The sequence below is a fragment of the Protopterus annectens genome, chromosome 9.part0 (assembly GCF_019279795.1).
Source record: "Protopterus annectens isolate FY-2018-M chromosome 9.part0, PAN1.0, whole genome shotgun sequence".
NCBI classification, from domain to species: Eukaryota; Metazoa; Chordata; order Ceratodontiformes; family Protopteridae; genus Protopterus; species Protopterus annectens.
This window is the reverse complement of record NC_056743.1, coordinates 82,733,481-82,757,133: the sequence shown is the minus strand read 5'-3', so window position 1 is coordinate 82,757,133 and position 23,653 is coordinate 82,733,481. Positions and strand designations below refer to the sequence as shown.

Genomic DNA, 23,653 nt, shown 5'->3' with positions numbered 1-23,653 from the left:
TGGAGCTGGCTGGGCTTTCAGATGCTCTTGCTATTCAGATTACCGAACTTAATCCTACAGAGGGAACCGAAGTAGCTGAACAATCCACAGCTTCAGAGGGTGTTTTCAGACCTACCCAATTAACTATTAAACCCTCTGTTAAATCTAAGCCTCCCTTAAAAGCAAAGAAACAGGCACAGCAATCTCCAGGGCAGGCTTCCATGCCTAAGAAACAAATGCTAAAAATGGCCGAAGACCTTATCACCCTGATCAGAGGGTCCCAACCCCCTCCAGATAAAAGACCCAGACAAGATGCAGACTATGAATCTTCAGACCAGGTGTCCATTTCCTCTGACTGATCCTCAGACCTAGGTTATTCCTTATCCCTTATGAGGATTCAGATGCTGAGGAATCAATTCCATCAGCCTCTCCGCCTGAGGACTACTCCTTTGGGGAGACCTTACATTCCATGAGGGAGCATTTCCAATGGGAAGGCCAGGATTATTCAGAATCCAAGAAGAGGCTCAGAGACTTTCTCTTATTGCCTCAACACAGACCCCTTGCTATTCCGCCTGTGTTAGATATTGTGGATGATGTATATACTGAATCCAGCTTAAACCCTGACTCCTTACCACCAGCCCCAGTTAAGCCGGATAGATATTACAGAGTCCCTGACTCTCACAAATTTCTATACAAAAGCCCTGTTGCAGACCCTGAAACTATTTCTCAGGGACCCAAAGGGATTAAGGCCTCATCAGCTAAAAACTCAGTCCCCTCTGACAGAGATTCCACAGCATTAGACAGATGGGGCAAGAAAGTTTATACATCTGCAACTTTAGCCAAGAGAGCCTTGAATTGCCAGTTTCACATGCTAAAATATCAGCAATTTTTAATGTCTTAGTTGAAACAAAAGATGCTTCCAGATTCAGATCCTCCTAATTTGAAAGAAATGCAGGATTTATTGCATGCAGCTGAACAAGTGGGAAAACATACTTTGCAATGTGGTTTTGATTCCTTAAAGGCCTCCTGTAGAGCAGCAGTTACAGGCTCTGTCATTAGAAGGCATGCTTGGTTAAAAGAACATATGCTACCAGATCATGTTAAAGCCAAATTACTGGATGCACCTTTGCAGCGGGATGTGTTGTTTGGAGTTAAGGCAGAGGAGGTATTAAAAAAGATGGAGGATAAGGCAAAATCTATGCAAACAGTCAAAGATTTCTTACAGGTTCAACTGCCTCGTTTTAGCAGAAATTGGCCAACAAAAAAGTGGTCCTTTCCAGTCACAGACAGACCTCAAAGGGGCAGATATAGACGTCCAGGAGGTAGAGGTCAGACACAAGGCCCTTACAGACCTCGACAATGGGGTACACTGGGCCAGAAAGAAGGGGAAGACAGGTCTCAACCTTATAAAAAACAGTCTCAATGACTTCCCACTACAGCTGCCAAACAGCTCTCTCTTGGCAGCTCCCTTAGGAGGAAAACTGGCTCTTTTCTATCACAATTGGCATTGCATCACCAAAGACAAATGGGTTCTCAACATCATATCTCAAGGTTACAGGTTTCACTACCACACTCTTCCAAGGTTAAAAGGAATGCCAAATCTGCCACCAAATCAATGGGCAGAGGCTCGAAAACAAATTACAACAGTCATGGACATGAGAGTTATTCAAAAGGTACCACCACAAGAGCAAGTCCAAAGATTTTACTCAAGACTCTTTCTGGTTCCCAGAAAGGACAAAGCCTGGAGACCCATTCTGGACCTTTCTTCTCTGAACACTTACCTGGATGTTCCGAAATTCAAAATGTTGACACTGCAGCAGCTTCTTCCCATGCTGGGTAAGAAAGCTTGGCTCGTGACTTTGGACCTCAAAGAGGCATACCTGCATGTCCCTATCAGACAAAACTGCAGAAGATACCTCAGATATCTAGCAGGTTCAATGCACTATCAATTCTCTGCACTGCCCTTTGGCTTATCTACTGCGCCCAGGGTCTTCACAAAGTGCCTGGCACCAGTAATTGCATTTTGCAGGCAAAAAGGAATTCAAATTTACCCATACCTGGACGACTGCCTAATCCAAGCAGTGAGCAAGGAGATTCTTCTAAAGCATCTGGCATACGTAAAAAAGTTATTAAGTTGCCTGGGGTACACAGTAAACGAAAATAAATCAAAACTAGTGCCCTCACAACAGATAATATTCCTGGGTGCCAGCTTAAACACAATAGCCCAGATGGCTTATCTCATGCCAGACAAGCAAGGACAACTGACTCAATATTTTCATTTAATGGCAACAAAGACCCAACTCCCTGCAAGAAAAATTCTGCAGGCCTTGGGCTACATGGCATCTTGCATACTACTAATTCCGTATGCCAGACCGCATATGAGGAAACTACAATTGTACCTAAAGAGTGTATGGTCTCAACACTGTCAAGATCTGGAAACAGTTATACCACTAATTCCTTGCCGTCAACATGAGTTTCAATGGTGGGCCCAAGCTTGTCACCTCAACAAGGGACAGCCTTTTACTCAACCCACAGCCAGGCAAACACTGACAACAGATGCATCGGATTATGCCTGGGGAGCACACATGGCAGGAAAATGTATTCAGGGCGAGTGGCCCGCAGAACAAAGACATATCCACATCAATCAAAAAGAGATGCTAACTGTACAAAATGCAGTTATAGCTTTCAAGGACCTGCTACATCCAAGACAACTACTACTAAAGACAGACAACACCACAGTTATGTGGTACATAAACAAGCAAGGGGGAACACACTCCTACCCCCTCTGCAGACAAGCCATGACCTTGTGGAACACAGCTTTAAACTACCAAGTTCATCTGCAGGCACAATTCCTGCCAGGAGAGAAAAACACACTGGCAGACGACCTAAGCAGAAACATCATGGATCCTCATGAATGGCAATTGAGTCCACAAATTTTCAGAATGATAGCACAAAAACGGGGGAAAGCAGACATAGATCTGTTTGCATCCCCAATGAACTGCCAACTACAGAAATTCTGCACAAGGAGCTACCATCTACAAGCATGGAAAGTGGATGCCCTCTCATTCAGCTGGAAAAAACTACAAGTATACGCTTTCCCTCCTTTACCTGTCCTTCCAAAGGTACTCATAAAAGACAGGCAGGAAGAGCCAAAGATGATCCTGATTGCACCAGACTGGCCACGCCAGCACTGGTATCCAATCTTAAAGAACTGAGCACAAGAACCACCCTGGATTTTGCCTCAGATCCCACAGCTGTTAACACAACACAACAATCAGATACTTCACAGCCAGCTAAAGACCTTAAATCTAGCTGCATGGAAAATTCCTTAACCAAGCAAGCATTGCCTCTCTCCAAAGCTGTTATGCATGTCATTCTGGAGGCCAGAAGGCCTAGCACCAGGAAAACCTACTCGGATAAATGGAAGAGATTCTGTGCCTGGAACCAAGCACACAGCCTTGACCCTCTTGTCCCAAACATTCCTCAGATACTTCAATACTTAACTGAGATGCTGGACAAGGGCCTCTCCTTCTCATCCATCAAGATTCATGCCTCAGCCATTTCTTCTCATTACAACATGGATCCACCAATTTTTTCACATCCTTTGCTCAGACAGTACCTCAGAGGGGCTAAAACATGAGACCACCTCGTAGAGCACGTACATCATCTTGGGACCTCAACTTTGTTTTGGAAAAATTAACTTTACCTCCTTTTGAGACAGCTAACACAGCAGAATTAAAATACATCTCTTGGAAGACTGCTCTGCTACTGGCAATAACATCAGCAAGAAGAGTTTCAGAATTACAGGCACTAATGGCAGTGGAACCTTTCCTCATCTTCCACCAGGACAGGGTGTCCTTAAGAACTAACCCTACGTTTATGCCAAAGGTAGTATCAAGTGTGGCTCTAAACCACTTGCTATTCCACTATTCACTATTCACTTGCCAACTTTTTATCCAAAACCACAGAACAAAGGGGAGAGACTACTACATTCCTTGGACATTCACAGACAGTTACGCTTCTACTTGGACAAAACCAAAGCTTTCAGAAAATCTGAGCAATTATTGGTAGCATATGCTGCATGAGCACAGGGAAAAGCCATTTCAAAGTAGACTATTTCAAAATGGATAGCTCACTGTATTTTGCTATACACACCATGGGAAACCTGTACCTAGCAGCATTAGATCTCACTCCACCAGGGCAACACAGCCGCTTCAACTGCCTACCTCAGGGGAGTGCCTACCAAGGATATTTTAGAAGCAGCAACATGGAGTTCTGTACATACCTTCACCAAACATTACCATTTGCCTTTATATTCCAAATCCTGAGCAGGCTTTGCCACTGCTGTGCTGCAGGGCCTTATAGATCCATCCACCCTACCTCAGCTTTGGGATTCCACCAAAGTGTAATGACTGCAGCAGTGTCACACGATGAACATAGTACAGTTTTGTACCTACCATAAATGTAGATGTTCGGGTGTAGACACTGCTGCAGTCCAGGTTACCCTCCCTCCTTCCCCTCTTACTTTCTGGTACATACCTAGGTCTTCTACCCTTATTTCCTAAAGGGAGTATTTGCTGGTAATTAAAAATGGTTGTTTGCTTTTCTATTATATATTTTACTAGCAATTTGAAAGGCCTACCTATTTGGGGGCACCTGACATCTGTGGCAAGAAAAACTGAAGAAAATGGTGTCGGCTGCATCTTATATCCCCCTGGTGCACTGACGTCAGGGAAGAAGTGACAGCAACTGACGCCGGACCAAGACTTTGGAACTCAGGCCAACTGGGGACCGCCTGACGGCAGGATAACCCAAGTGTAATGACTGCAGCAGTGTCTACACTCGAACATCTACATTTATGGTAGGTACAAAACTGTACTTTTCACAATTCTCTATAAAATCTTTTTGGGTCATCAATAAATTGCTTATTTTGTACTTTTCCTGTATATTTATCTTCATATCTTCGAAGTCTTTCTGCCTACACTGAAATTTTCAGTTTATGTGTGATAGTGCACGATAGATCCTGATCTGTTCTAATACTGCACATTTTTTTATCACGTCTATCTTTCTTAGTATTTTTGTTGATCTGTTCCCTCTTCTAAAGTCTTCTAACAGTGACACTTCTTATCTTAACTGCTTTATAGTTTTCTCTATTCGATATTTCCTTCCTGAAGGAATGCCTAGATGAGTCTTAATACCAGAGAGCTTTGTGTTGTATACTAAAGGATTTTCTCCAGAATCTGAATACATAGAAAATCACACATTTCATAGACTCAACATTAAGGACTGGATCCTCAAGCAGACTTTTTCCCAGCAAGATTAACATTAGCTGAGACAAGAATGAGAATATCACAAGCTTTATCTTTGGAAAGTATTCCAGCAGAGGATAGCAATGACCCTGTTCATGTGGCCATTTACAATAATGGAAGCAAAGGTGAAAATGTTATAGCCAGTGATGTTAAAGGTTACTTGTTAGAGGAGGGAGCGTTTTGTCGCAGGTTTCAGGATGAGTAAGGAGAAGTAGGGGCTACCCAGCTCAAAGGAAGTGCCTGTATCAATGGAAGCTCAAAAATGTGGGGGGTGGTATAAAGAGATGCTTGGTCAATGGTGCTTAGGAGGCTTAGGAGGAAGAGAGAGTAGATGGTGATAAGATGCAAGGAGTACAGAGACATCCTTGTGATTTTCTGGTCAAGAGCAAGGTGATTATGACCAACAGTACAACCAGGAGAGTAGCAGGAGAAGGATAAAGGTACAAGAGATCATTCTTTCTTGAAGGAGGAGATGGAAGAGGTCAGGGAAGTATGGTCTCCTGTGCATAACAGAGACACTGAAGAAATGTATGGCCACAGTAATAAACTGGTGGTATTGAGAATAGACTACAGACATTTCCTACTTCAACTTGAATGTGTAGAAGTTCATAAAAATATTTACTTCCTTTACTAGTACCTCAAATGCCTTCCATAAAGAATGCTGTACATGTATAATGTACCACAAATGCTTTCCATAATGAATGTTATACGTGTATAATGTACCACAAATGAGTTCCATAAAGAATGCCGTACATGTATAATGTACCACAAATGCCTTCCATAAAGAATGCTGTACATGTATAATGTACCACAAATGCTTTCTGTAAAGAATGCTGTACATGTGTAATGTACAAGTGCCTTCCATAAAGAATGCTGTACATGTATAATGTATCACAAATGCCTTCCATAAAGAATGCTGTACATGTATAATGTACCACAAATGAGTTCCATAAAGAATGCCGTACATGTATAATGTACCACAAATGCCTTCCATAAAGAATGCTGTACATGTATAATGTACCACAAATGCTTTCTGTAAAGAATGCTGTACATGTGTAATGTACAAGTGCCTTCCATAAAGAATGCTGTACATGTATAATGTATCACAAATGCCTTCCATAAAGAATGCTGTACATGTATAATGTACCACAAATGAGTTCCATAAAGAATGCCGTACATGTATAATGTACCACAAATGCCTTCCATAAAGAATGCTGTACATGTATAATGTACCACAAATGCTTTCTGTAAAGAATGCTGTACATGTGTAATGTACAAGTACCTTCCATAAAGAATGCTGTACATGTATAATGTATCACAAATGCCTTCCATAAAGTATGCTGTGCATGTATAATGTACCACAAATGCTTTCAATAAAGAATGCTGTACATGTATAATGTACCAAAAATGCCTTCCATAAAGAATGCTGTACATGTATAATGTACCACAAATGCTTTCCGTAAAGAATGCTGTACATGTGTAATGTACAAGTGCCTTCCATAAAGAATGCTGTACATGTGTAATGTACAAGTGCCTTCCATAAAGAATGCTGTACATGTGTAATGTATCACAAATGCCTTCCATAATGTATGCTGTACATGTATAATGTACAAGAAATGATTTCCATAAAGAATACCATACATGTATAATGTCCCGCAAATGCCTTCCATAAAGAATGCTATGCATGTATAATGTACCACAAATGCTTTCCATAATGAATGTTATACATGTATAATGTACCACAAATGCCTTCCATAAAGAATGCTGTACATGTATAATGTACCACAAATGATTTCCATAAAGAATGCCGTACATGTATAATGTACCACAAATGCCTTCCATAAAGAATGCTATGCATGTATAATGTACCACAAATGCCTTCCATAATGAATGTTATCCATGTATAATGTACCACAAATGCCTTCCATAAAGAATGCTGTACATGCATAATGTACCACAGATCCCTTCCATAAAGAATGCTGTATACATGTCTAATACCACAAATCCCTTTTCTCATACAGAATTATGTATACTACATGGGATCATAGCATCACAGGAGTTTACTAGGCTATTGACCCGGAGGGCATTTTAAGCGTAGCTGTTTCATCCAAATGTAATACTGTAGATATGCTAGTCAGGACCCAGGAATGCATTTACTAATGACTGCCCATGTCCAGTAGGGTTATGGGTGCTATTCCCAGTAACAATTTAAAGTGCCCCATCCACTTGTTCAGGTTCCTCTTTAACAGTGTCATAGGGGTGCTTTGTTTCACATGAATTAGTAGCCTATTCCAAAGATGTGGGAGTTGCTGGGAGACAAATCTGTCCCTCCAGCATATCCTATTTAAGTCACAGGCCAGATTTAGGTTCCCAGAATGGGTAGCTCTAGTCCTGTTTCATTTACTGATATGTAGCAAGTTCATTAGGTTTGGGTCTGTGATTGCTTTGTAAGCCAGGCATAAGTCTCCCCTAAGAAGTTTATATAATACAGAGTATAGTGACAGAGACTTTAGTCAGTCTGTGTAAGGCACGTGCTGGAGTCCCTTAATATTCTTTGTCAGAAACCCCTGTGGTCTCTCCAATTCCTGAAGGTGCTTTGTATGGTACCTGCCGAATGGGGTGTTATACTTAATTATGGGCCGGATTAGTGCTGAGTATATAGGGCTTATAACCTCCTTTGCTCTCAAGGTGATGCCTTTACTAATCAAGTGTGCTATGTACAAAGCCTTCCTTAGTAAAATAGACACATGGTCGTCGTAGTTAAGATCACAATCAACTTATGATCCCAGATTCCTTACCATTTAATAGGTACTTAGGGTATTGTTGTTGATTTGATAGTGTATAGTGTGAAGGGACATTTTTTTTGCCAAAGGAATGCTGATGCATTTCTCTGCATTCAGTTTGAGACTTTAACTAAGACACCAGTTGTTGGTCTACATAAGACCCTCCTAGAGTATACAGGCATTGTTTGGGGATTCCATAATTGCACCCGGTTTGCAGTTGGCCGCAAACTTGGTCAGCCACAGCCTGTTAGCTTTGGCCTGAACTTCTGAAAAGTATATACCAACCAATAGGGAGCCCAGCACTGACCCCTGTGGCACCCTGCTGGTGACAGGTCTGCTGGTTGATGTGGAGTTACCCACTTAGATAGTTTGTGTCTGGTTTGTGAGCCAGTTGGCATCCCATGTTACAACAAAGGGGTTTACATTCAGTTCGTTAAGTAATGCCTGAGTTTGGGAATGTGTCTAAAGCCTCTGCCAAGTCAAGGTATGCTGTGTGCACACATTTGCTATTGTCAATGGCCCTGGTCACATTTTTAAACCAGATTTAACAGGCAGGATCTGCCCTTGACAAATTCGAATTGGGTTGGATCCAAAGTTTCGAGGTCGCATATGTCCTTATTTATGAGGTACATAATGATTCATTCCATGGCCTTACAAATGAAGCTGGTCAGGCATATGCATCTCTAATTCCCTGGGTCTGTTGTTAGGCCACCTTTGTGGAGGGGAATGACTGTCACTGTTCTCCATTCTGGAGGAACACAGCTTGTAGTTAGACTATGACTGAAAAGGGTACTTAATGGTGATGCTAGTTCATGTTTTAGCCTGTTTACAAGATGGCCTGGGATGCTGTCTGGTCCCATAGAGGCTGTGATTTTTGCCTTGGACAAGGCTTTAATGATCTGCTCTTCAGAAATGTAGGGTGGGGGGAGATTGGGGGAAGGTTTGTCATAAGTTTGGAGGGGATAAGTTCATGAAATCTTCACCAAACCTATCCGCTAGCAGGTTTACTATCTCTGTGGGGGTCAGTGTTTGTGCAATAATGTAAGTCACTACTTCTGCACATGTTTGGCTCCTACCTTTTAGGCTACATACTTAGCTGTAAAAGTCCTTATGGTTATCCTTGGCTTTGCTTGCTAGGTTTTTCTCAAAGAAGGACTTAGAGGATTTGACATGTTGTCATATTTGTCTGTCGAGGCTGAGGAGGGTGCTTTTACAATGTTGAGGCCTTGTTTTCTTGGACAGCAACTCTTTGCGTTTATTGCAAAGTTTGTTGAGCTGTATGTCCACCATGGCAGCTTGTTCTTAATTGGGGCAGTGGCTTTGACTCTTTCTGGTACAGCCAAGTCTATACACTTATGGAATTGATTGTACAGGGCTTTAGTGTAAGCTTCGGTGTAGTTACCACTACCAGCTGGCAGTGGGGCTTGGAATGCTTGTATGCCTTCACCTAGGAGGGTATAGTTTGCCTCAGTAAAGTTTTTTAGTCTTTTTACCCTATGTGAGTTTTGGTGTTAGTGTCAGCTCAAAGGTGACTGATTTAAGGTCCAACAGTTGCAGCAGTGCATGTATTTAACATGTTAATGAGGACCAGGTCTATTACATTTGTTCCTCTTGTTGGGGAATGAACAATTTGTTCCAGGGCATTTGAGTTAACAAAGTCAAGGAACTTTCGCGCTAGCGAGTTAGGGCTAGTGTAGGTTACCCAGCTGATGGTGGGATAATTGAAATCCCCCATAACCAGAGTGTTTGGGAATATTTGGATTGACTCCAGTTTGGTCAAGTAGGCTTTGTGCACATCATGACCCTTGGACATACCTGTCAACCTCTTAGACAAGAAATCTGGACAAACCTATAAATAATGGGAGGGACAAAGACCCAAAAATAGGGACGATTTTTAAATATTGCTCTTACAAACTTGGAAAGTTGATAGAATAACAGGTTCTGAATTAGTATGAATTTTCTCAAGGGTATAAAGTCTGAAACTCAAATGTGTATCATTATTTTCCAACAACAACCCTCAATGATTTGCCAGAAAAAACACAATTTTATGAGAAATAGACCAAAAATATCAGGCAAAAATCTGGACATTCTGCAAAAATCTGTACAGTTAAGAGGTATGCCCATGGAAGGGGATCTATAACTGTCTATGACTTGAATGGGGGACTTACCCACAGTAACCTTAACTTGAAGTAACTCCATGGAGTTGTTCAGTCTAACTAGATGGGAGGTGAATTTATCTCTAATATAGCTAAAGACAGAAACACCACCTCCTTTGATTCTCACGTTTGTTTTGCGGTCTGAAGGTGTGGAAGACTGTAGCATTGCAAGGCCAGGGTACTCTCTGAGACCTTGAACCAGGTTTGTGTGACTGCACAGACATCTACATGTTCTAGTGACAGAGTGCCTCCAGGGTGTGCAGTTTTTGGTTTAAGCTCCTAGCATTTAGCAGCATGACCCTTATTTTGTTAAAAGTGGCAAATTTCACATCAGTAAGTTTGTTTTCGAGACTTTGCCTAAAAATGGTGCTATGTGGGGAAGCTAGAATATTTGCTAGCAGCTGAAAGCCTAGATGTGCCAGCTGCAAACCATCTCTGGCAAAGCAGCAAGGTTTGTCGACCATATCATCCCAGGCTGACAGAACCTGAATCCTCTTTGAATGACACCAAAAACTAAGCCAATTATTGAAATCAATAATTTTTGATTATACTGTGGCATCATTCCAGGTGAGGGTAGTATGCTGCTCAAGGCTAGGGACATACCTTCCTGGGACAGATACTCAGAGAGCTCAATCATGTCTCTCTTCATATAGTCCAGTGAGGTACATCTCAGGTCATTTACTCCAACTTGACAGAGTACTTGATGCTGAGAGACCTGAGTGCATGTGTGATTTGAGGAATCCTGGCACTGTACAGGTAGCTGACTGTGGCTTTCTCCTTGTCCAACCTTGTGAATGGGACATCCGTGTGTCTCACTAGGGAGTCTCCAGTGACAAGAACCTTTTTTTTGTGTTTCGCATTATGGGCTTGGTGGATGAGATTCTTGTGTCATGGGTACTGTGAGAAGTCTGTTAGTTGTAGGAGCGTTGTGTTGCTCTCCTCTGAACTCTCTCTGGTGTGCAGCATTTCTGTATAATGTTTACTAGTAACATTACATGTTTTGTCTAAAGTGCTTTGATACAGGACTCTAGTTTCTTGACATTGTCTACATATCTCAGTAAATTTACTGAACTGAGTTGCTTTGGAAGATTAGCTTTTGTCTGTAATTATGTCCATTAGAACTTTTCATTACACTCACTGCAGTATAATTTATGGGTTTACTTGCACATTTTCAAAATACATTTCTTATTATCCATCAACAATTTAATTTGGATACAGACATTATAACTATAATGGTGGTCTTCAGTATGGTAGGAAAGTGACATTTTTAGATGTACATTTAGAAGGAGGGTTTGATGGTAAAGCAATAAGTAAGGTATGTAGGAAGTCTGAAGAGGGTACTCAATTTTTGGATGCCTGTAGCAGCCAACCCCCCCCCCCCTCACTTATTGAAGGCATTATTGTATGGAGAGCTGTTACGGGTAAAAAGATTGTGCAATAATAGCACTGAAGAAGAGGGGGAGTTGTACTAAGCAGATAAGATGTTTATAGAGAGGGGGTATAGTAAGGATGTAGAGACAGATTCACTACAAAAAGTTCAACAAATTACTAAATGAAATACACGGGGGCAGAGTAGTAATACGATAAAGTATAACGAGGGGTAAGAAAATAACTTACAAAAATGTATGTAGTGACTATGTATGACTTACTATCTGAAGAAGTGAAGAAAACTATTAAACATTACTGGGGCTTCTTATTTAAGTTAAGAGAATTTGCTAGTAGGTTATGTAAGGTCCCTATGTTTTCTTTTCATAGATGATTTCACATTAAAGATATGATTGTACATAGTACGTTTCCTGTTCCTAGTTATAGAATAAATGAGAGCCCTAATATAAAAGGGTCATTTCCATTTGGTAAATGTATCACTTGTAGAATTGTGGTAAGGACTTTTGAAAAAATTAACAGAATATATTTTAATGTCAATGGAGTGCTTTGTTGTGATACAGATGCTATTATATAAGTTTTAAATTGTCCTTGTGACATGTTTTATATTGGTGAACACAAGAGGACTTTCATCATGTTAGAGACATTAAGAATGGTAAACTTGAGAGCCCTCTTGCTTTGCATTTTAAACATTACCATAATGGTAATACAGAGGGGGCTTCAGGGTACAATTTTAGAACATGCTGTTTTAAATGAATATGGAATAGGAATTAAGAAAAAATGTTTATATAAGGAGACTGAATTTATTTTGAAATATGGTACCCTGACCACTGCTGGTATTAACGTGCAATGTAACTGGAAAGTTTTAATTTAATTTGACTTAATTATTTAATGAGGTTAATTAGATGAGTTATTTAAGGCTTTATATTGTGGTGTGCGTGAACAAGAGTATATGTTGATGTGTCACTGTTTCTCTGTGCTTGAATGGCTATTGTGAATGCCAATATGTGTGTGTGCACATGCTTGTGCGTGTGTGTGCAAGTGCGTGTGTGCATGTGCGTGTGCGCATGTGCACATGAACAAGAGTATATGTTGATATGTCACTGTGTCTCTGTGCATGAATGGCTACTGTGAATGCCAATAAGTGTGTGTGCACATGATTTTGTGTGTGTGTGTGTGTGTGTGTGTGTGTGTGTGTGTGTGTGCATGTATGTGCATGTGTGTATGTGTGTGTGCGTGTGTGTGTGTGTGTGTGTGTTTTCGTGTGTGTTAGGATAGAGGTCAATGCCCAAGTGTGTTCTGCTTGGTACCTTTGATACAGCACAAGCAGTAGCTATTCCCCGTTATATTTGCTCTAGCTACACAATGGAGTGATTCATACTCATGAAAACTCTTGTGTATTGAGATGTTGCTCTTTAGGGAATTTAGATGACTATGTATTGATAAATAGTACTGCAAAACGGGCCTATATCATTTTGTCAAAACTCAAATGAGATAACACTCAATTGTCAAACACCTATTCAGAGAAAACAATCATTGATCGATGTTTTAAGTGAAAAGTTTCCTAGAGCAAACCGATGGTTGGCCACCATCTGGAATTTGCCTTTGTCCCCAATGTAGTGCGATCTTGGAGTTAGTATATTTAGTTAGGGGCTGTGTAGGTGTTAACTTTTACGGTTTTGTTTAGAGTTGCTCTGGTTGCTAGGATTATCCTAGAAAACTTTCACTTAAAATGTTGTTCGACGAATAGTGTTTTCGCTGAAAAGGTGTTCGACAAATTAGCATTAACTCATTTGAGTTTTGACAATGTGGTATAGACCCCTGCAACACACATCTACTCATCAGTGTAATTTGCCCTACAGTGACATTGATGATGAATACCAGCCATTAATACATTTTGTTAACTACATCAACCCCTACTCGCTAGAGCACACTTACAGATGGAATCCAGAAAGAAGATTCAAATTTTACTAAAAGAACATTGCTTCAGTACAACGGTATTTAAAATTTGTTTTTGTAAACAGTTTAAATAACAGCAAATGTTTCTTGCATGCAGCAGATACATATATTTTCACTGCGCACTCTATTTATTTGGAGACATAGTTTTCACAGTGTGCTTTATAAACGAGGCAGGTGTTCGACGTATTTTTTTGACTTTATAATAGTCCCTGCCACATTCATTAGCACAGTGCCGCTCTTCTGCCATATTGCTGCAGTCCGTCAGCCGTGGAATAAATGTTCAACATTGACAAATATTTACTCGTTTCCCTTATATATTCATTTTCTTTTCTTTTTGACATCATTTTCTGGAATTAGCACTTTGAACATCCATTCTTATCATTTACATCTGTATTTTCTTTCCTCTTTCATTTTCTATCTATTCCTGCACATCTCTTAGCACTTAATTCTACCTTTCTTTTTCATTTTTATTTATTTCTTGCTTCTGTACTGGTTATTCTCACATGTAAATACTGGGCTGTCAGTCTGCAGACAGTTACAATCTTAGCCAGTAACAAGAGGTCAGAATCAAACCTTGCATTCTGTGTCTATGAGTTAATGACCTTGACCATTATGCCAATTACTCCCCATACTTCGGTGCTTAGACTGACTATCTGAGAAAGGTATGTGCTATTATTTTTGGGAAACAGCAGTTAGCATATTACATTACTACCTAGCTGTTCATTTGCCAGTTATTTGTCTTACTTCCTTCTGTGCTAATTTAAAGTGTATCGGTTACGTTCTAAAGCACTTGTTAAGTAATTGACATTTGCAGTTAGATTTAACCTCCTTAGCATTTACCATACCAAATTGTAAAGTTTTTGAAGCAAAATGCATGTTGTCTTTGCAATTTATTTTGCTGGTAAGGATGACCCTTTAAAATTTTTTTCACAAGTGAAAATCCCTGTTGTGACATCATGAAAGCCTAAATACTCAGTGCCTCGCTGCCTAAATTATTATATAAACTGATGTATTTCCATGTTAAATACAAAAGAAGTAGTTTCTTTCTTCCTAGAAAGGCAAGTTCTCAATGAGTTCTAGCAGATGGAACACAACATACTGAACATTAGCACATGATGATGCAGTAGTGAAACTACAATATAAGCAAGATGCAGCTCCTCCAAAGAAGTAAATTATTTTAATTACCCATACTTCTCTGTATTTATATGTAAATCTTTCTCATTACCTACCATGGCATCATTATGTGGATGTGGTCATATTTATTTATTTTGCAAAATTATTCACAATTTTATCATGAGGGGTACAACATGGAAAGATATTCAGTGTCAAACAGACTTCCACACATGAGCAATACACTTCAGTCTGTAGCTCTTCAACATGTTGAAATAAGTGCGAAAAAACTAAAACACTTATAAACACAAAAAACGAAGTAACTGTAATTTTCTCAAGACTTTAATGTTAGCGCTTTCATCTAAAATAATACTTAGGCTTCTTCAGACATCCCTCTCCCAGAATGCTATAGGTTTTATACATTCATTAATTAGTTAATCACTAATTTAATTAAACAATGAAGTATGTAAATGTTTTAAACTAGATAAGTCCAACCAAGCAGGGACTCATAGAACAAACACTGAAGTTGTCATACACATAAAATCTTGCTTAAAAGCCTTTTCCTTTTTAAAAACTGGAAGACATTATACCTAGATTACATGAACATTAAAATGTTAAGACATTAACAGACTATATGCATTTAAAATAATCTAAAGCATATAAAAAATACAAAGCAATATTCAATAAACATACGACTTTCACCTATCTAATTCTTTCAGCTTCAAAATACATTTAATTGAAGCATATTCATTAAGGCCTGGGGGAATATGAGCATATGTACGAATCTGCCACAAAAGTTCATTCTCTTCTAGTTTCAGCTCCCAAGGGAATCCCCGAGCATTATGTTTTTCCTGATGGAGAATAGTGAATAGAGACTTGTGAGTGGGATTTTCTAAGGTATGCCTAGCTAAAGCATTTGTGGCTGTTTTTTTACTTATGTTATATTTATATATATATATATATATATATATATATATATATATATATATATATATATGCTCATAGATTCTCTGTTTCAATGATCTTTCCGTTTTTCCTCTGTAGAAAGATTGGCACTGCTGACATAGTGCAACGTAGACAATCCCTTTAGATTCACAGTTATACTTCCCTCTCACTAAGTATTCCAGATCTCTAATAGTAAATTTATGCTTAACTTTAATGTGTTGGCATTGGTGGCTTCTACCACATTTATACATGCCAGAACATCTGTTAGTTATTTCACTTTGAAATTCTAGGATGTTTTTTAAATTTTGTCCTTGTCGGTATGTTATGTGCAGAGGGCCATGCAGTTTTATACTGATATGGGTATCTTCTGAAATTAGGGCCCAATTCTTATATAAAATGTTGGAAATCATTTTGGCATTCAGTGAATATGTTGTCAAGAACATAGGCCCTGAATCGGGTATCATGTTGTGTGTAGTGTCATCGTTGTCGATAAGATTTTGGGGTACCATATATCCTCTGTGTAAAATAAGCTTAAAATGCCCCCTAGCTCTTTTGGTGGACACTTCTATCCAAATTTGATCAAATAAATATTCAGGGTACCCTCTTTTTAAAAACATACCCTTCAATAAATTACATTCTGCTAAAAAATATGCCTCAGAAGAAACCATCCTAGCAGCTCTTACTAACTGCCCCTTCATTACTGCTTTTTTCTGATTGAAGGGGTGGCTGCTTCAAAAATGCAAAAAGCATTTGAATATGTAGGCGTCCTATATATGACAGTCCTATATCTATTATTGGGTCTGTCTTTTGACAACTGAGCATCTAAAAAGTTGATGGACTCTTGCAAACTGAAAGGTGAACTCTAAAAATTCTGTAAGCTTTGTAATATCTTCTATGAAGGGTTCAACTGTACTAGCATCCCTATTCCAAATAATAAACATATCATCTTGGTATCTAGTATACCAAATGGTGTGCTGTTGATATAGATAATTCGTGAATAGCAGCTCCTTCTCCCAGTATGCCATGACACAATTAGCGAAGCTACCCCCGCATGGTACCCCCTTGGGTACACCTGTTTTTTGTTTGTAAAATCCACCATTAAAAAGCATAAAGTTATTGGATAAGATGAGGTCCAGCAATGTTTCTATCACATTTATTTCCCTGTTCTCTATGCCTTTATGTGTTAGGAGTGTTCTAACCCAATCTAATCCTATGTCTTATGGTATTAACATGTATAGATCTTTAATATCCACTGTGAGAAAATTATAGTTCTCATTATATTCCAGTTTATTAATAGCATCTAAGAATCCTCATGAATCAGGGCATATGTGTTTTTCGCTCTTAATTATATATATATATATATATATATATATATATATATATATATATATATATATATATATATATATATATATATATATATATAAGACTTTTATTGTCAATGTGATGATAATTTGTACACATATACATTGTTTGCTGGGTATTAAACATATACAGACTGAACTGTAGTCAACATGCATTGCTCCTACAATGTCGTCCACAAATCACAAAATCTATTACCCCACTTCAGTCACCAATGTATTGTTTTAGATAATTAGTTTTTATTTTTCCTACCTTAAATAACTATTGTATAACTATTCCTTTTTCAAAAAATGTGTATGTCCTTACTGTGATGTCTTGTATAACTTGTTTTTTTTTCTTTTTGTGGAGGGTTTCACCCAAGGACTGTGGTGAAAAGGAGCCTTTGGCTCATTTGGATTCTCTTTCATAACAAATGTGTATAAAACAAAATAAATAAAATAATAAATAAAACAAACATTTTCTTTTATTACAGTTTACTGCATTAAGGAACATATTTATGAGTCAGAAGATGTGATGACAATTCACAAACCCGTGGAATGTAGAGTCATTTTAAAGTTGACGACTTTATAAGATAAGCTATTTCAGAGACAAACCTGCAGTATGTGGATTAATTTGTATTAATAGTTTGCAAGCCTCTTATTATAGTTATAATGTTTTAGTTTTGACCGCACATAATGAAGCTCGAGTGAAGGTAAGTGTGTCATAATAATTCTGAAAGCAGCCAATTCGAATCTGAAAGAATGCATTTAGGAATTTTTTTTAGAAATATTGTTTTCAGGAGTTATATCATGTTTTTTTTCTCTTCTAGGAATCTCTGCCATGGCAGAATGTAGCAGCTGTCGCTGGCGTTGCTGCTAGTGCAGCATTTGCTTTCTTACTATCTTAAGAAGACCTTGCCTATCATCTCATTTCTTCAAGCAAAACCTTTTGCACAGACCTTGTTGTGCTCATATCTCACCAATACAGCATAGCAAACGCTGACATTGTTTACATGTTTTGTATGAAATATAAAGTGCTTCTTGTTAGTGCCCCTGTAGTTAGTTTCAGAATTGGTCCTATTTGCGATGTCCTTCATAAGGTAATATACTTTATGAGATTCATTGTTAAAACCATGTTAGGATTTTGAATTTTTTTTATTTTTCAGAACATTGCTTTAGATTTTAACATTACCATAACTAGAAACAACAATAATGTCACTATTTACATTTAAAGCAACATAGTTTCAGATTTCGGAAGAGGCAGACATAATGTTTTATGTTGTATATATTTTGTTGTATGGGGTGATGTTGGGCTATTACAATATGGATGTTAATGTGATTTATAAACTGGGAAGCTAAGACTGACTGAAAGTACTCATTTATTATTTGGACTTCAAATGCATTGTTTGAACAAGTAAGAATAACTTGCCCTCTGTCAGTGTGCCTATTCAAAATAGCTTCCATAGCAATCAACCCTACTCGGAGCTGAAAGCTGGAACTCAGCCCCAAAACTGTTTGATAACCAATAGTAAATTTGATTTAATTTAATTAATTAATTTAGTTTAATTAATTAATTTAATACAATTTGTTTGATTCCCTATATGTGCTTTAGAGTAACCAAGAACTGTTCGTAAGTTTGATTACAACTACTGCTGTATCCTGGAAGGCTTCATTTAGCATTAGCTTTGCATTATGGAAAGGCTTTCTGTTTTGCATTAGTTTTATAACAAATCCTCGTTTTGTCATAAAGGATGTTTTCTTACTGTCAGCCAGATCTATAGATCTTTTCTGCTATGAGCAGAGATAGCAGCACAGAAGACATTTCATTTGAACATTCACATGCTACAAAGTTAATAAGGGAATTATACTGAGGGAGAGCAGACTTGGAAGTTTATGGACAGATGTTCAGTGCAGCAATCCAACAAGTGTCTGTGCATGCAAAATTGTGGACAGTAATAGTAGATCCCCAAGGACTGGGAAAGACTGAAGTAGTTAGTCTATACCCCCAAAAAATACCCACTACCTGATATTCCTGACCTAACCAGGAAGTGTACAGCGAAGATATTTGAATACTGTCTTGATATGTAGGCATAAGACTGTATAACACAGTTAGGATTTGGAGTAAGCATTGACATTCATGATGCAACCATAGTGTCATCTCATGTCAGACACCTGAGGGGCATACCTCTAGCTGACTGGGTGCACTGCAGAATGTAGGACAGCACTCTGCATGGAAACAATGATTTGGGGTAGGTAGGAATGTCAATATACAGATATAGCACAGTTGTACTACAATATATACAAATGGTTATAACATCTGGACCATTGTGAAGGAGTATGGTTCCCATGTGGGGCTGTACAATTCACCAACCACTATGGGGGTATGTCCGCACTGCATATGAGATGCTTCAGTAGCTATGAAGGAGCAGGCAGCATAGTTTATGCACCTGAGAGACTGCATAGACCTCATTACCCATACTTCTGTGTTTGACTGAGTAATCATCTCAACACCCCTTCCATATGGACAGCAGAACCATGGCTAGGTCATCTGGAATTATGTGCAGTTCTCTAACCTGACACTACTCTCAACTTAAAGCTGAAGAGAAAAAAAAAATCAAAAGAATCAAGACAAAAAAAGAAAACTCTTCTCCTTTGAACTGTATAGCTTACTATAAAAATATCAGCCATCTTGATAACTGCAACACCACCCAATGAGTGATTCATTGCTGAGGCCATGACCATAAATGTAGCACCGGCATTAATTTATTAAGTTGCTATATGCTTGTGACTTCATAAAGCAATGCTGACACTGCACTCCATTACCATCTTCTACCTGGGGCAGCTACCCTCTTTGCCCCACCCTAGTTATGGCTCTGACTGACTGCACTAATGTGACATGTACTACTACAGGATTAGAACATATGGTGTACATGAGCTGGTACCCTCTACAGGATTAGAACACATGGTATAGATGGACTGATACCCTGTGCACTACTCCCGTGGGATTAGCCTTGCACTGTTGCCTCAGCACCATGTGTTGGCATTCAGCTCCAGATAGAACAAGTGTATGGCTTTGCACTGTCCCTGCATGCTTAGGGACACTGTCTTTGGAACCTAACAAAGCCACACCAGTTGTTCCATCCACTTCTATAATTAAAGGATTTCTTATAAAGCTACTTGTTATACGTGTGGTAAACACTGAAATGTGTTGGGCAATTGTTTACAGTATGGCACTTGCTAAATGTTATTTTATAGGATTCTCATTGTTTTAAACAATAATTTATAAAACAGGACTGAAAATATCACAGGGAGCTGACGTGGTCTTTTCAAGAGTTATACTTATATGGGTCTACCTGTTGTTATCGAAAACTCACTTCACTGAACTTCAAAAAAGCAGGACGGCTTGCTGAACACTTACATTCATGACCTCTCAGATCACCAGAATTTTACTTTGGGAAAGGAACCACTTGACCACCATGGTGAACTTTGCCCTTTTCCCCACTATATTGTGATCACAGAGTTGATATATTTAGTTAAGGGGGGTGTGGGGACTGTAGCACCCCATATGGGGGTGTGGGTGGCGAAGTCCCAACTTGAGTGGACTTTGATTTGCTTTGGTTTATTTATTTAGTCATGGTGGCCAAGTAGTTAATTTCTGGAGTAAAATTCCAGTTATCTGAGAGTCGTCCAGATTTTTTGAAGTTCAGTATAGTGGGTGTTCGATAATAATAGGTAGACACATATGTGTATGTGTGTGTGTGTGTGTATATATATATATATATATATATATATATATATATATATATATATATATATATGAGTCTACTTCTTCTTACCAAATTTACACTTCTCCGAATCGTAAATTGATGACACAACTTCACTGAAACTCCAATCTGAAAGCATGAACTACCAAACTTCTTTCCCTGACAAACGAACTACTTGCCCACAGGGTGAACTTTGCCCTTTTCACCAGTATACTGTGATCTCAGAATTAGTATATTTAGTTAGGAGCAGTGTGGGGGTGAAGCCTCCACTTGGGTAGATTTAATTTCTTTCCATTGACTTATTTTACCTGGTGGCTAAGTGGCTCGTTTCCCATGGAAAGAAGTTTGGTAGTCTGTGGTTTTGGATGTGTTGTCAATTTATGATTCAAAGAAGTGTAAATTCGATATATATATATCGCATGTCTATTACTCCAATCCTTCATTTGCAGAGACTTTAAAGAAAGCAGCATTTGTGGCAGCTGGACTTAACATTAAGAAATTGTATATTGTGGCACATGTTGCAAGGCCTATGTCTACACTTCATTGTTTGAAAAACAGTGGAAAATATTGGAAAAAAGGGATCAGACCTTTGCAGTAAACTAAAAAACAAATATGAGGAGTTACTTGAGGTCTTGTTACATAAACTGCAGCTGACTGTAAATGCATGTGTAGTTTAATCCATGCCGTCATCTTTCTGGGTTGTCCTCATTACCATACACTTTTGCAGTTCTTAATGTTAAGCCATTTACTAACCTGACAAACTTTTATAAGTCGTTTTTAAGGAGACTGAGTTGTAATAAAAAGGAACCTTAATAAAAGTACAGTCATGTTCAGCATGTTTCTTCTACTTAAAAAAAAACTTAACAGTGATTCAAAGATTTTATTTATCATAGATGAATATTCTGCAAGCTTGGTCCGGTACTGGTGCCAGTTTCTACAGTTGTGAGGCTACACTTGATTTGGCCAATGTTTCCTTAAGCCCATAGAAACCAAAGTTTTTAAGATGCTCTGTGGGGCAATACTGAACCGTTGTGTTGCATTCTAAGTCCACAGCATTTTATTGCATGGTGAGTCCACACAGTGACACAGTATCCCTTTCTATACGTTGTTAACTGTTCTAGTACTTTTTTCTGCCTCCATGCCTGGGTCTTGACTGAAAAACATCCACAAACCATCTCGCCTCCTTGGGAACAAATGAAATGAATCAATAAGTGAATAAAGGAATAAATAACTGAACAATGATTTAAAGCATGTAATGTAAGCCTTAATGTTCGTGAAACAAGTATGTGTTCGTAATAAAAGTGCAGTGTGCCAAGTGAAGCATGACTCATGAAACAGATATTATCACATTATAATAAGTGAGAATGGCACTCACCCAGCTTGTACATGTTAGTATTTATATTATGCCTACCTGTTGCACCAAACTGCTTCTTAAATTGTTTAACTTGAACCTTTCTGATTACTTCATCTGGGAGTTGGCATAATGGTTAAGGTGTTTACTTCACAGACACAAGCTCCAGTGCTTGGTTTTCACCTCTGAAGGGAAATTGGCTAGGTTTAAAGGTAGCTAATCTTGTACTGAACTATGAACCTATGACATGTCTACTGACTGACTGGCATATTAAAGTTGGTAGTTGTCCTGAGTACCTGTTGCTCCATAAATGGATAAGAGCTTGAAAGTTAGTTTCTTTGCAATGCATACTGAATTCAGCAATATAATAAGTATTTTAGAAAAGCCCTAAGCTGAATAGGATTATCTGATCAAGAATCGAAATGAAGACAAAACCAGTACAATACTGCCAAAAGTAATGAAACTGTACATTTAAGTTATGAGTGAAGATAATTTGAAAGTAAGAAGAGTTTTCATGTGAAAAGTACAAGGCTAAGATTGAATGAGATTTTTTATTTGTGATGCAGTATTTGCTATATACAGCCTAGTGCCATATTTGTTTTCAGTGGAGCAGAAATGTGCGCTCTGTGTAATTTACAGTTTGATTTCAATACCATCAAGTCAAGGATTTCACACCAAGAAATAGTAATCCATTATATATACATAATCCCATCATCAAAGAGATATTTATTTATTTGACATTTGTTGACTGTGCTAGTCTGACTGGGTAAATGCCCTTTTTCAGCAGAGGCCCAGGGAGAAAGGCTCCAAAGTAATATTGTATAATATTACATGATGCAGTGAATATATAATATAAAGTGATTTTCTATAAATGCATTAACAAAGACGACATTTTATATAACTGAGTTTAAAAGCAGGTTGTTAGAATAGTGACAAACAGCTGAGGGATAGAAAAGTAGTGGAAAGATCAGTAGATTAGTAGAAGTGTTCTACGAGGGAAGGGAGGGTGTTTGTAGGAGTGAATATCTAGTGAGTCCAGTAGACGTATAAAATGTTTGGTTTAATATTAGCTCTGAAGTACAGACATTTTTGCAGTCCAATTTCTTGTCAAAGTATCATTAAACCCATAGTGGATAATTACCAGTTTTCTGGTTTCCTGTCCTGTACACCTGGAGCATTTTCAAAGTTATGTGTACCACTGGTAATTCAAGGTATAACATATGCATTAGTGTAGAGCTTCCTTATTTAGTTCATTTAAGATATGACAGTTGCATGCAAAGCATAGTTTTAATTATGCCTAACTATTAAAGATGGAAAAAAAAATTACTCATCTCAACAGATTTTTATGGTTATATACCTACTCAGCTAATAAAATAGAAAGAAAATGTTGAACTTGCTTATTTGCAACATCAAAACTAATATTTTAAATTGTAAACCATATCCAAAGCTTTTATGGATGCTTATTAATATAGACATTTTATTTATCCTTTCCTGAGCAGGTTAGTCCCATTAGACTAGTAGCCTCATTTCTCAGAGACCAAAGGTGCTATTTATATTGCCAGGGGAAATTTGAG

At 38.4% G+C, this 23,653-nt stretch overlaps 1 protein-coding gene across 1 annotated transcript in view; it reads left to right on the top strand.

Moving 5' to 3' along the window:
- The window catches only part of LOC122811046 (apoptosis regulator BAX-like), a 302,247-nt gene extending 280,199 nt beyond the window's left edge, over positions 1–22,048 (top strand). Inside the window, exon 6 of the mRNA XM_044082583.1 lies at positions 17,795–22,048. Within this exon, the coding sequence (XP_043938518.1) occupies positions 17,795–17,872 (78 nt within the window). The 3' untranslated portion in view covers positions 17,873–22,048. The remainder of the gene's footprint in view (positions 1–17,794) is intronic.
- Positions 22,049–23,653: the final 1,605 nt, after the last annotated feature.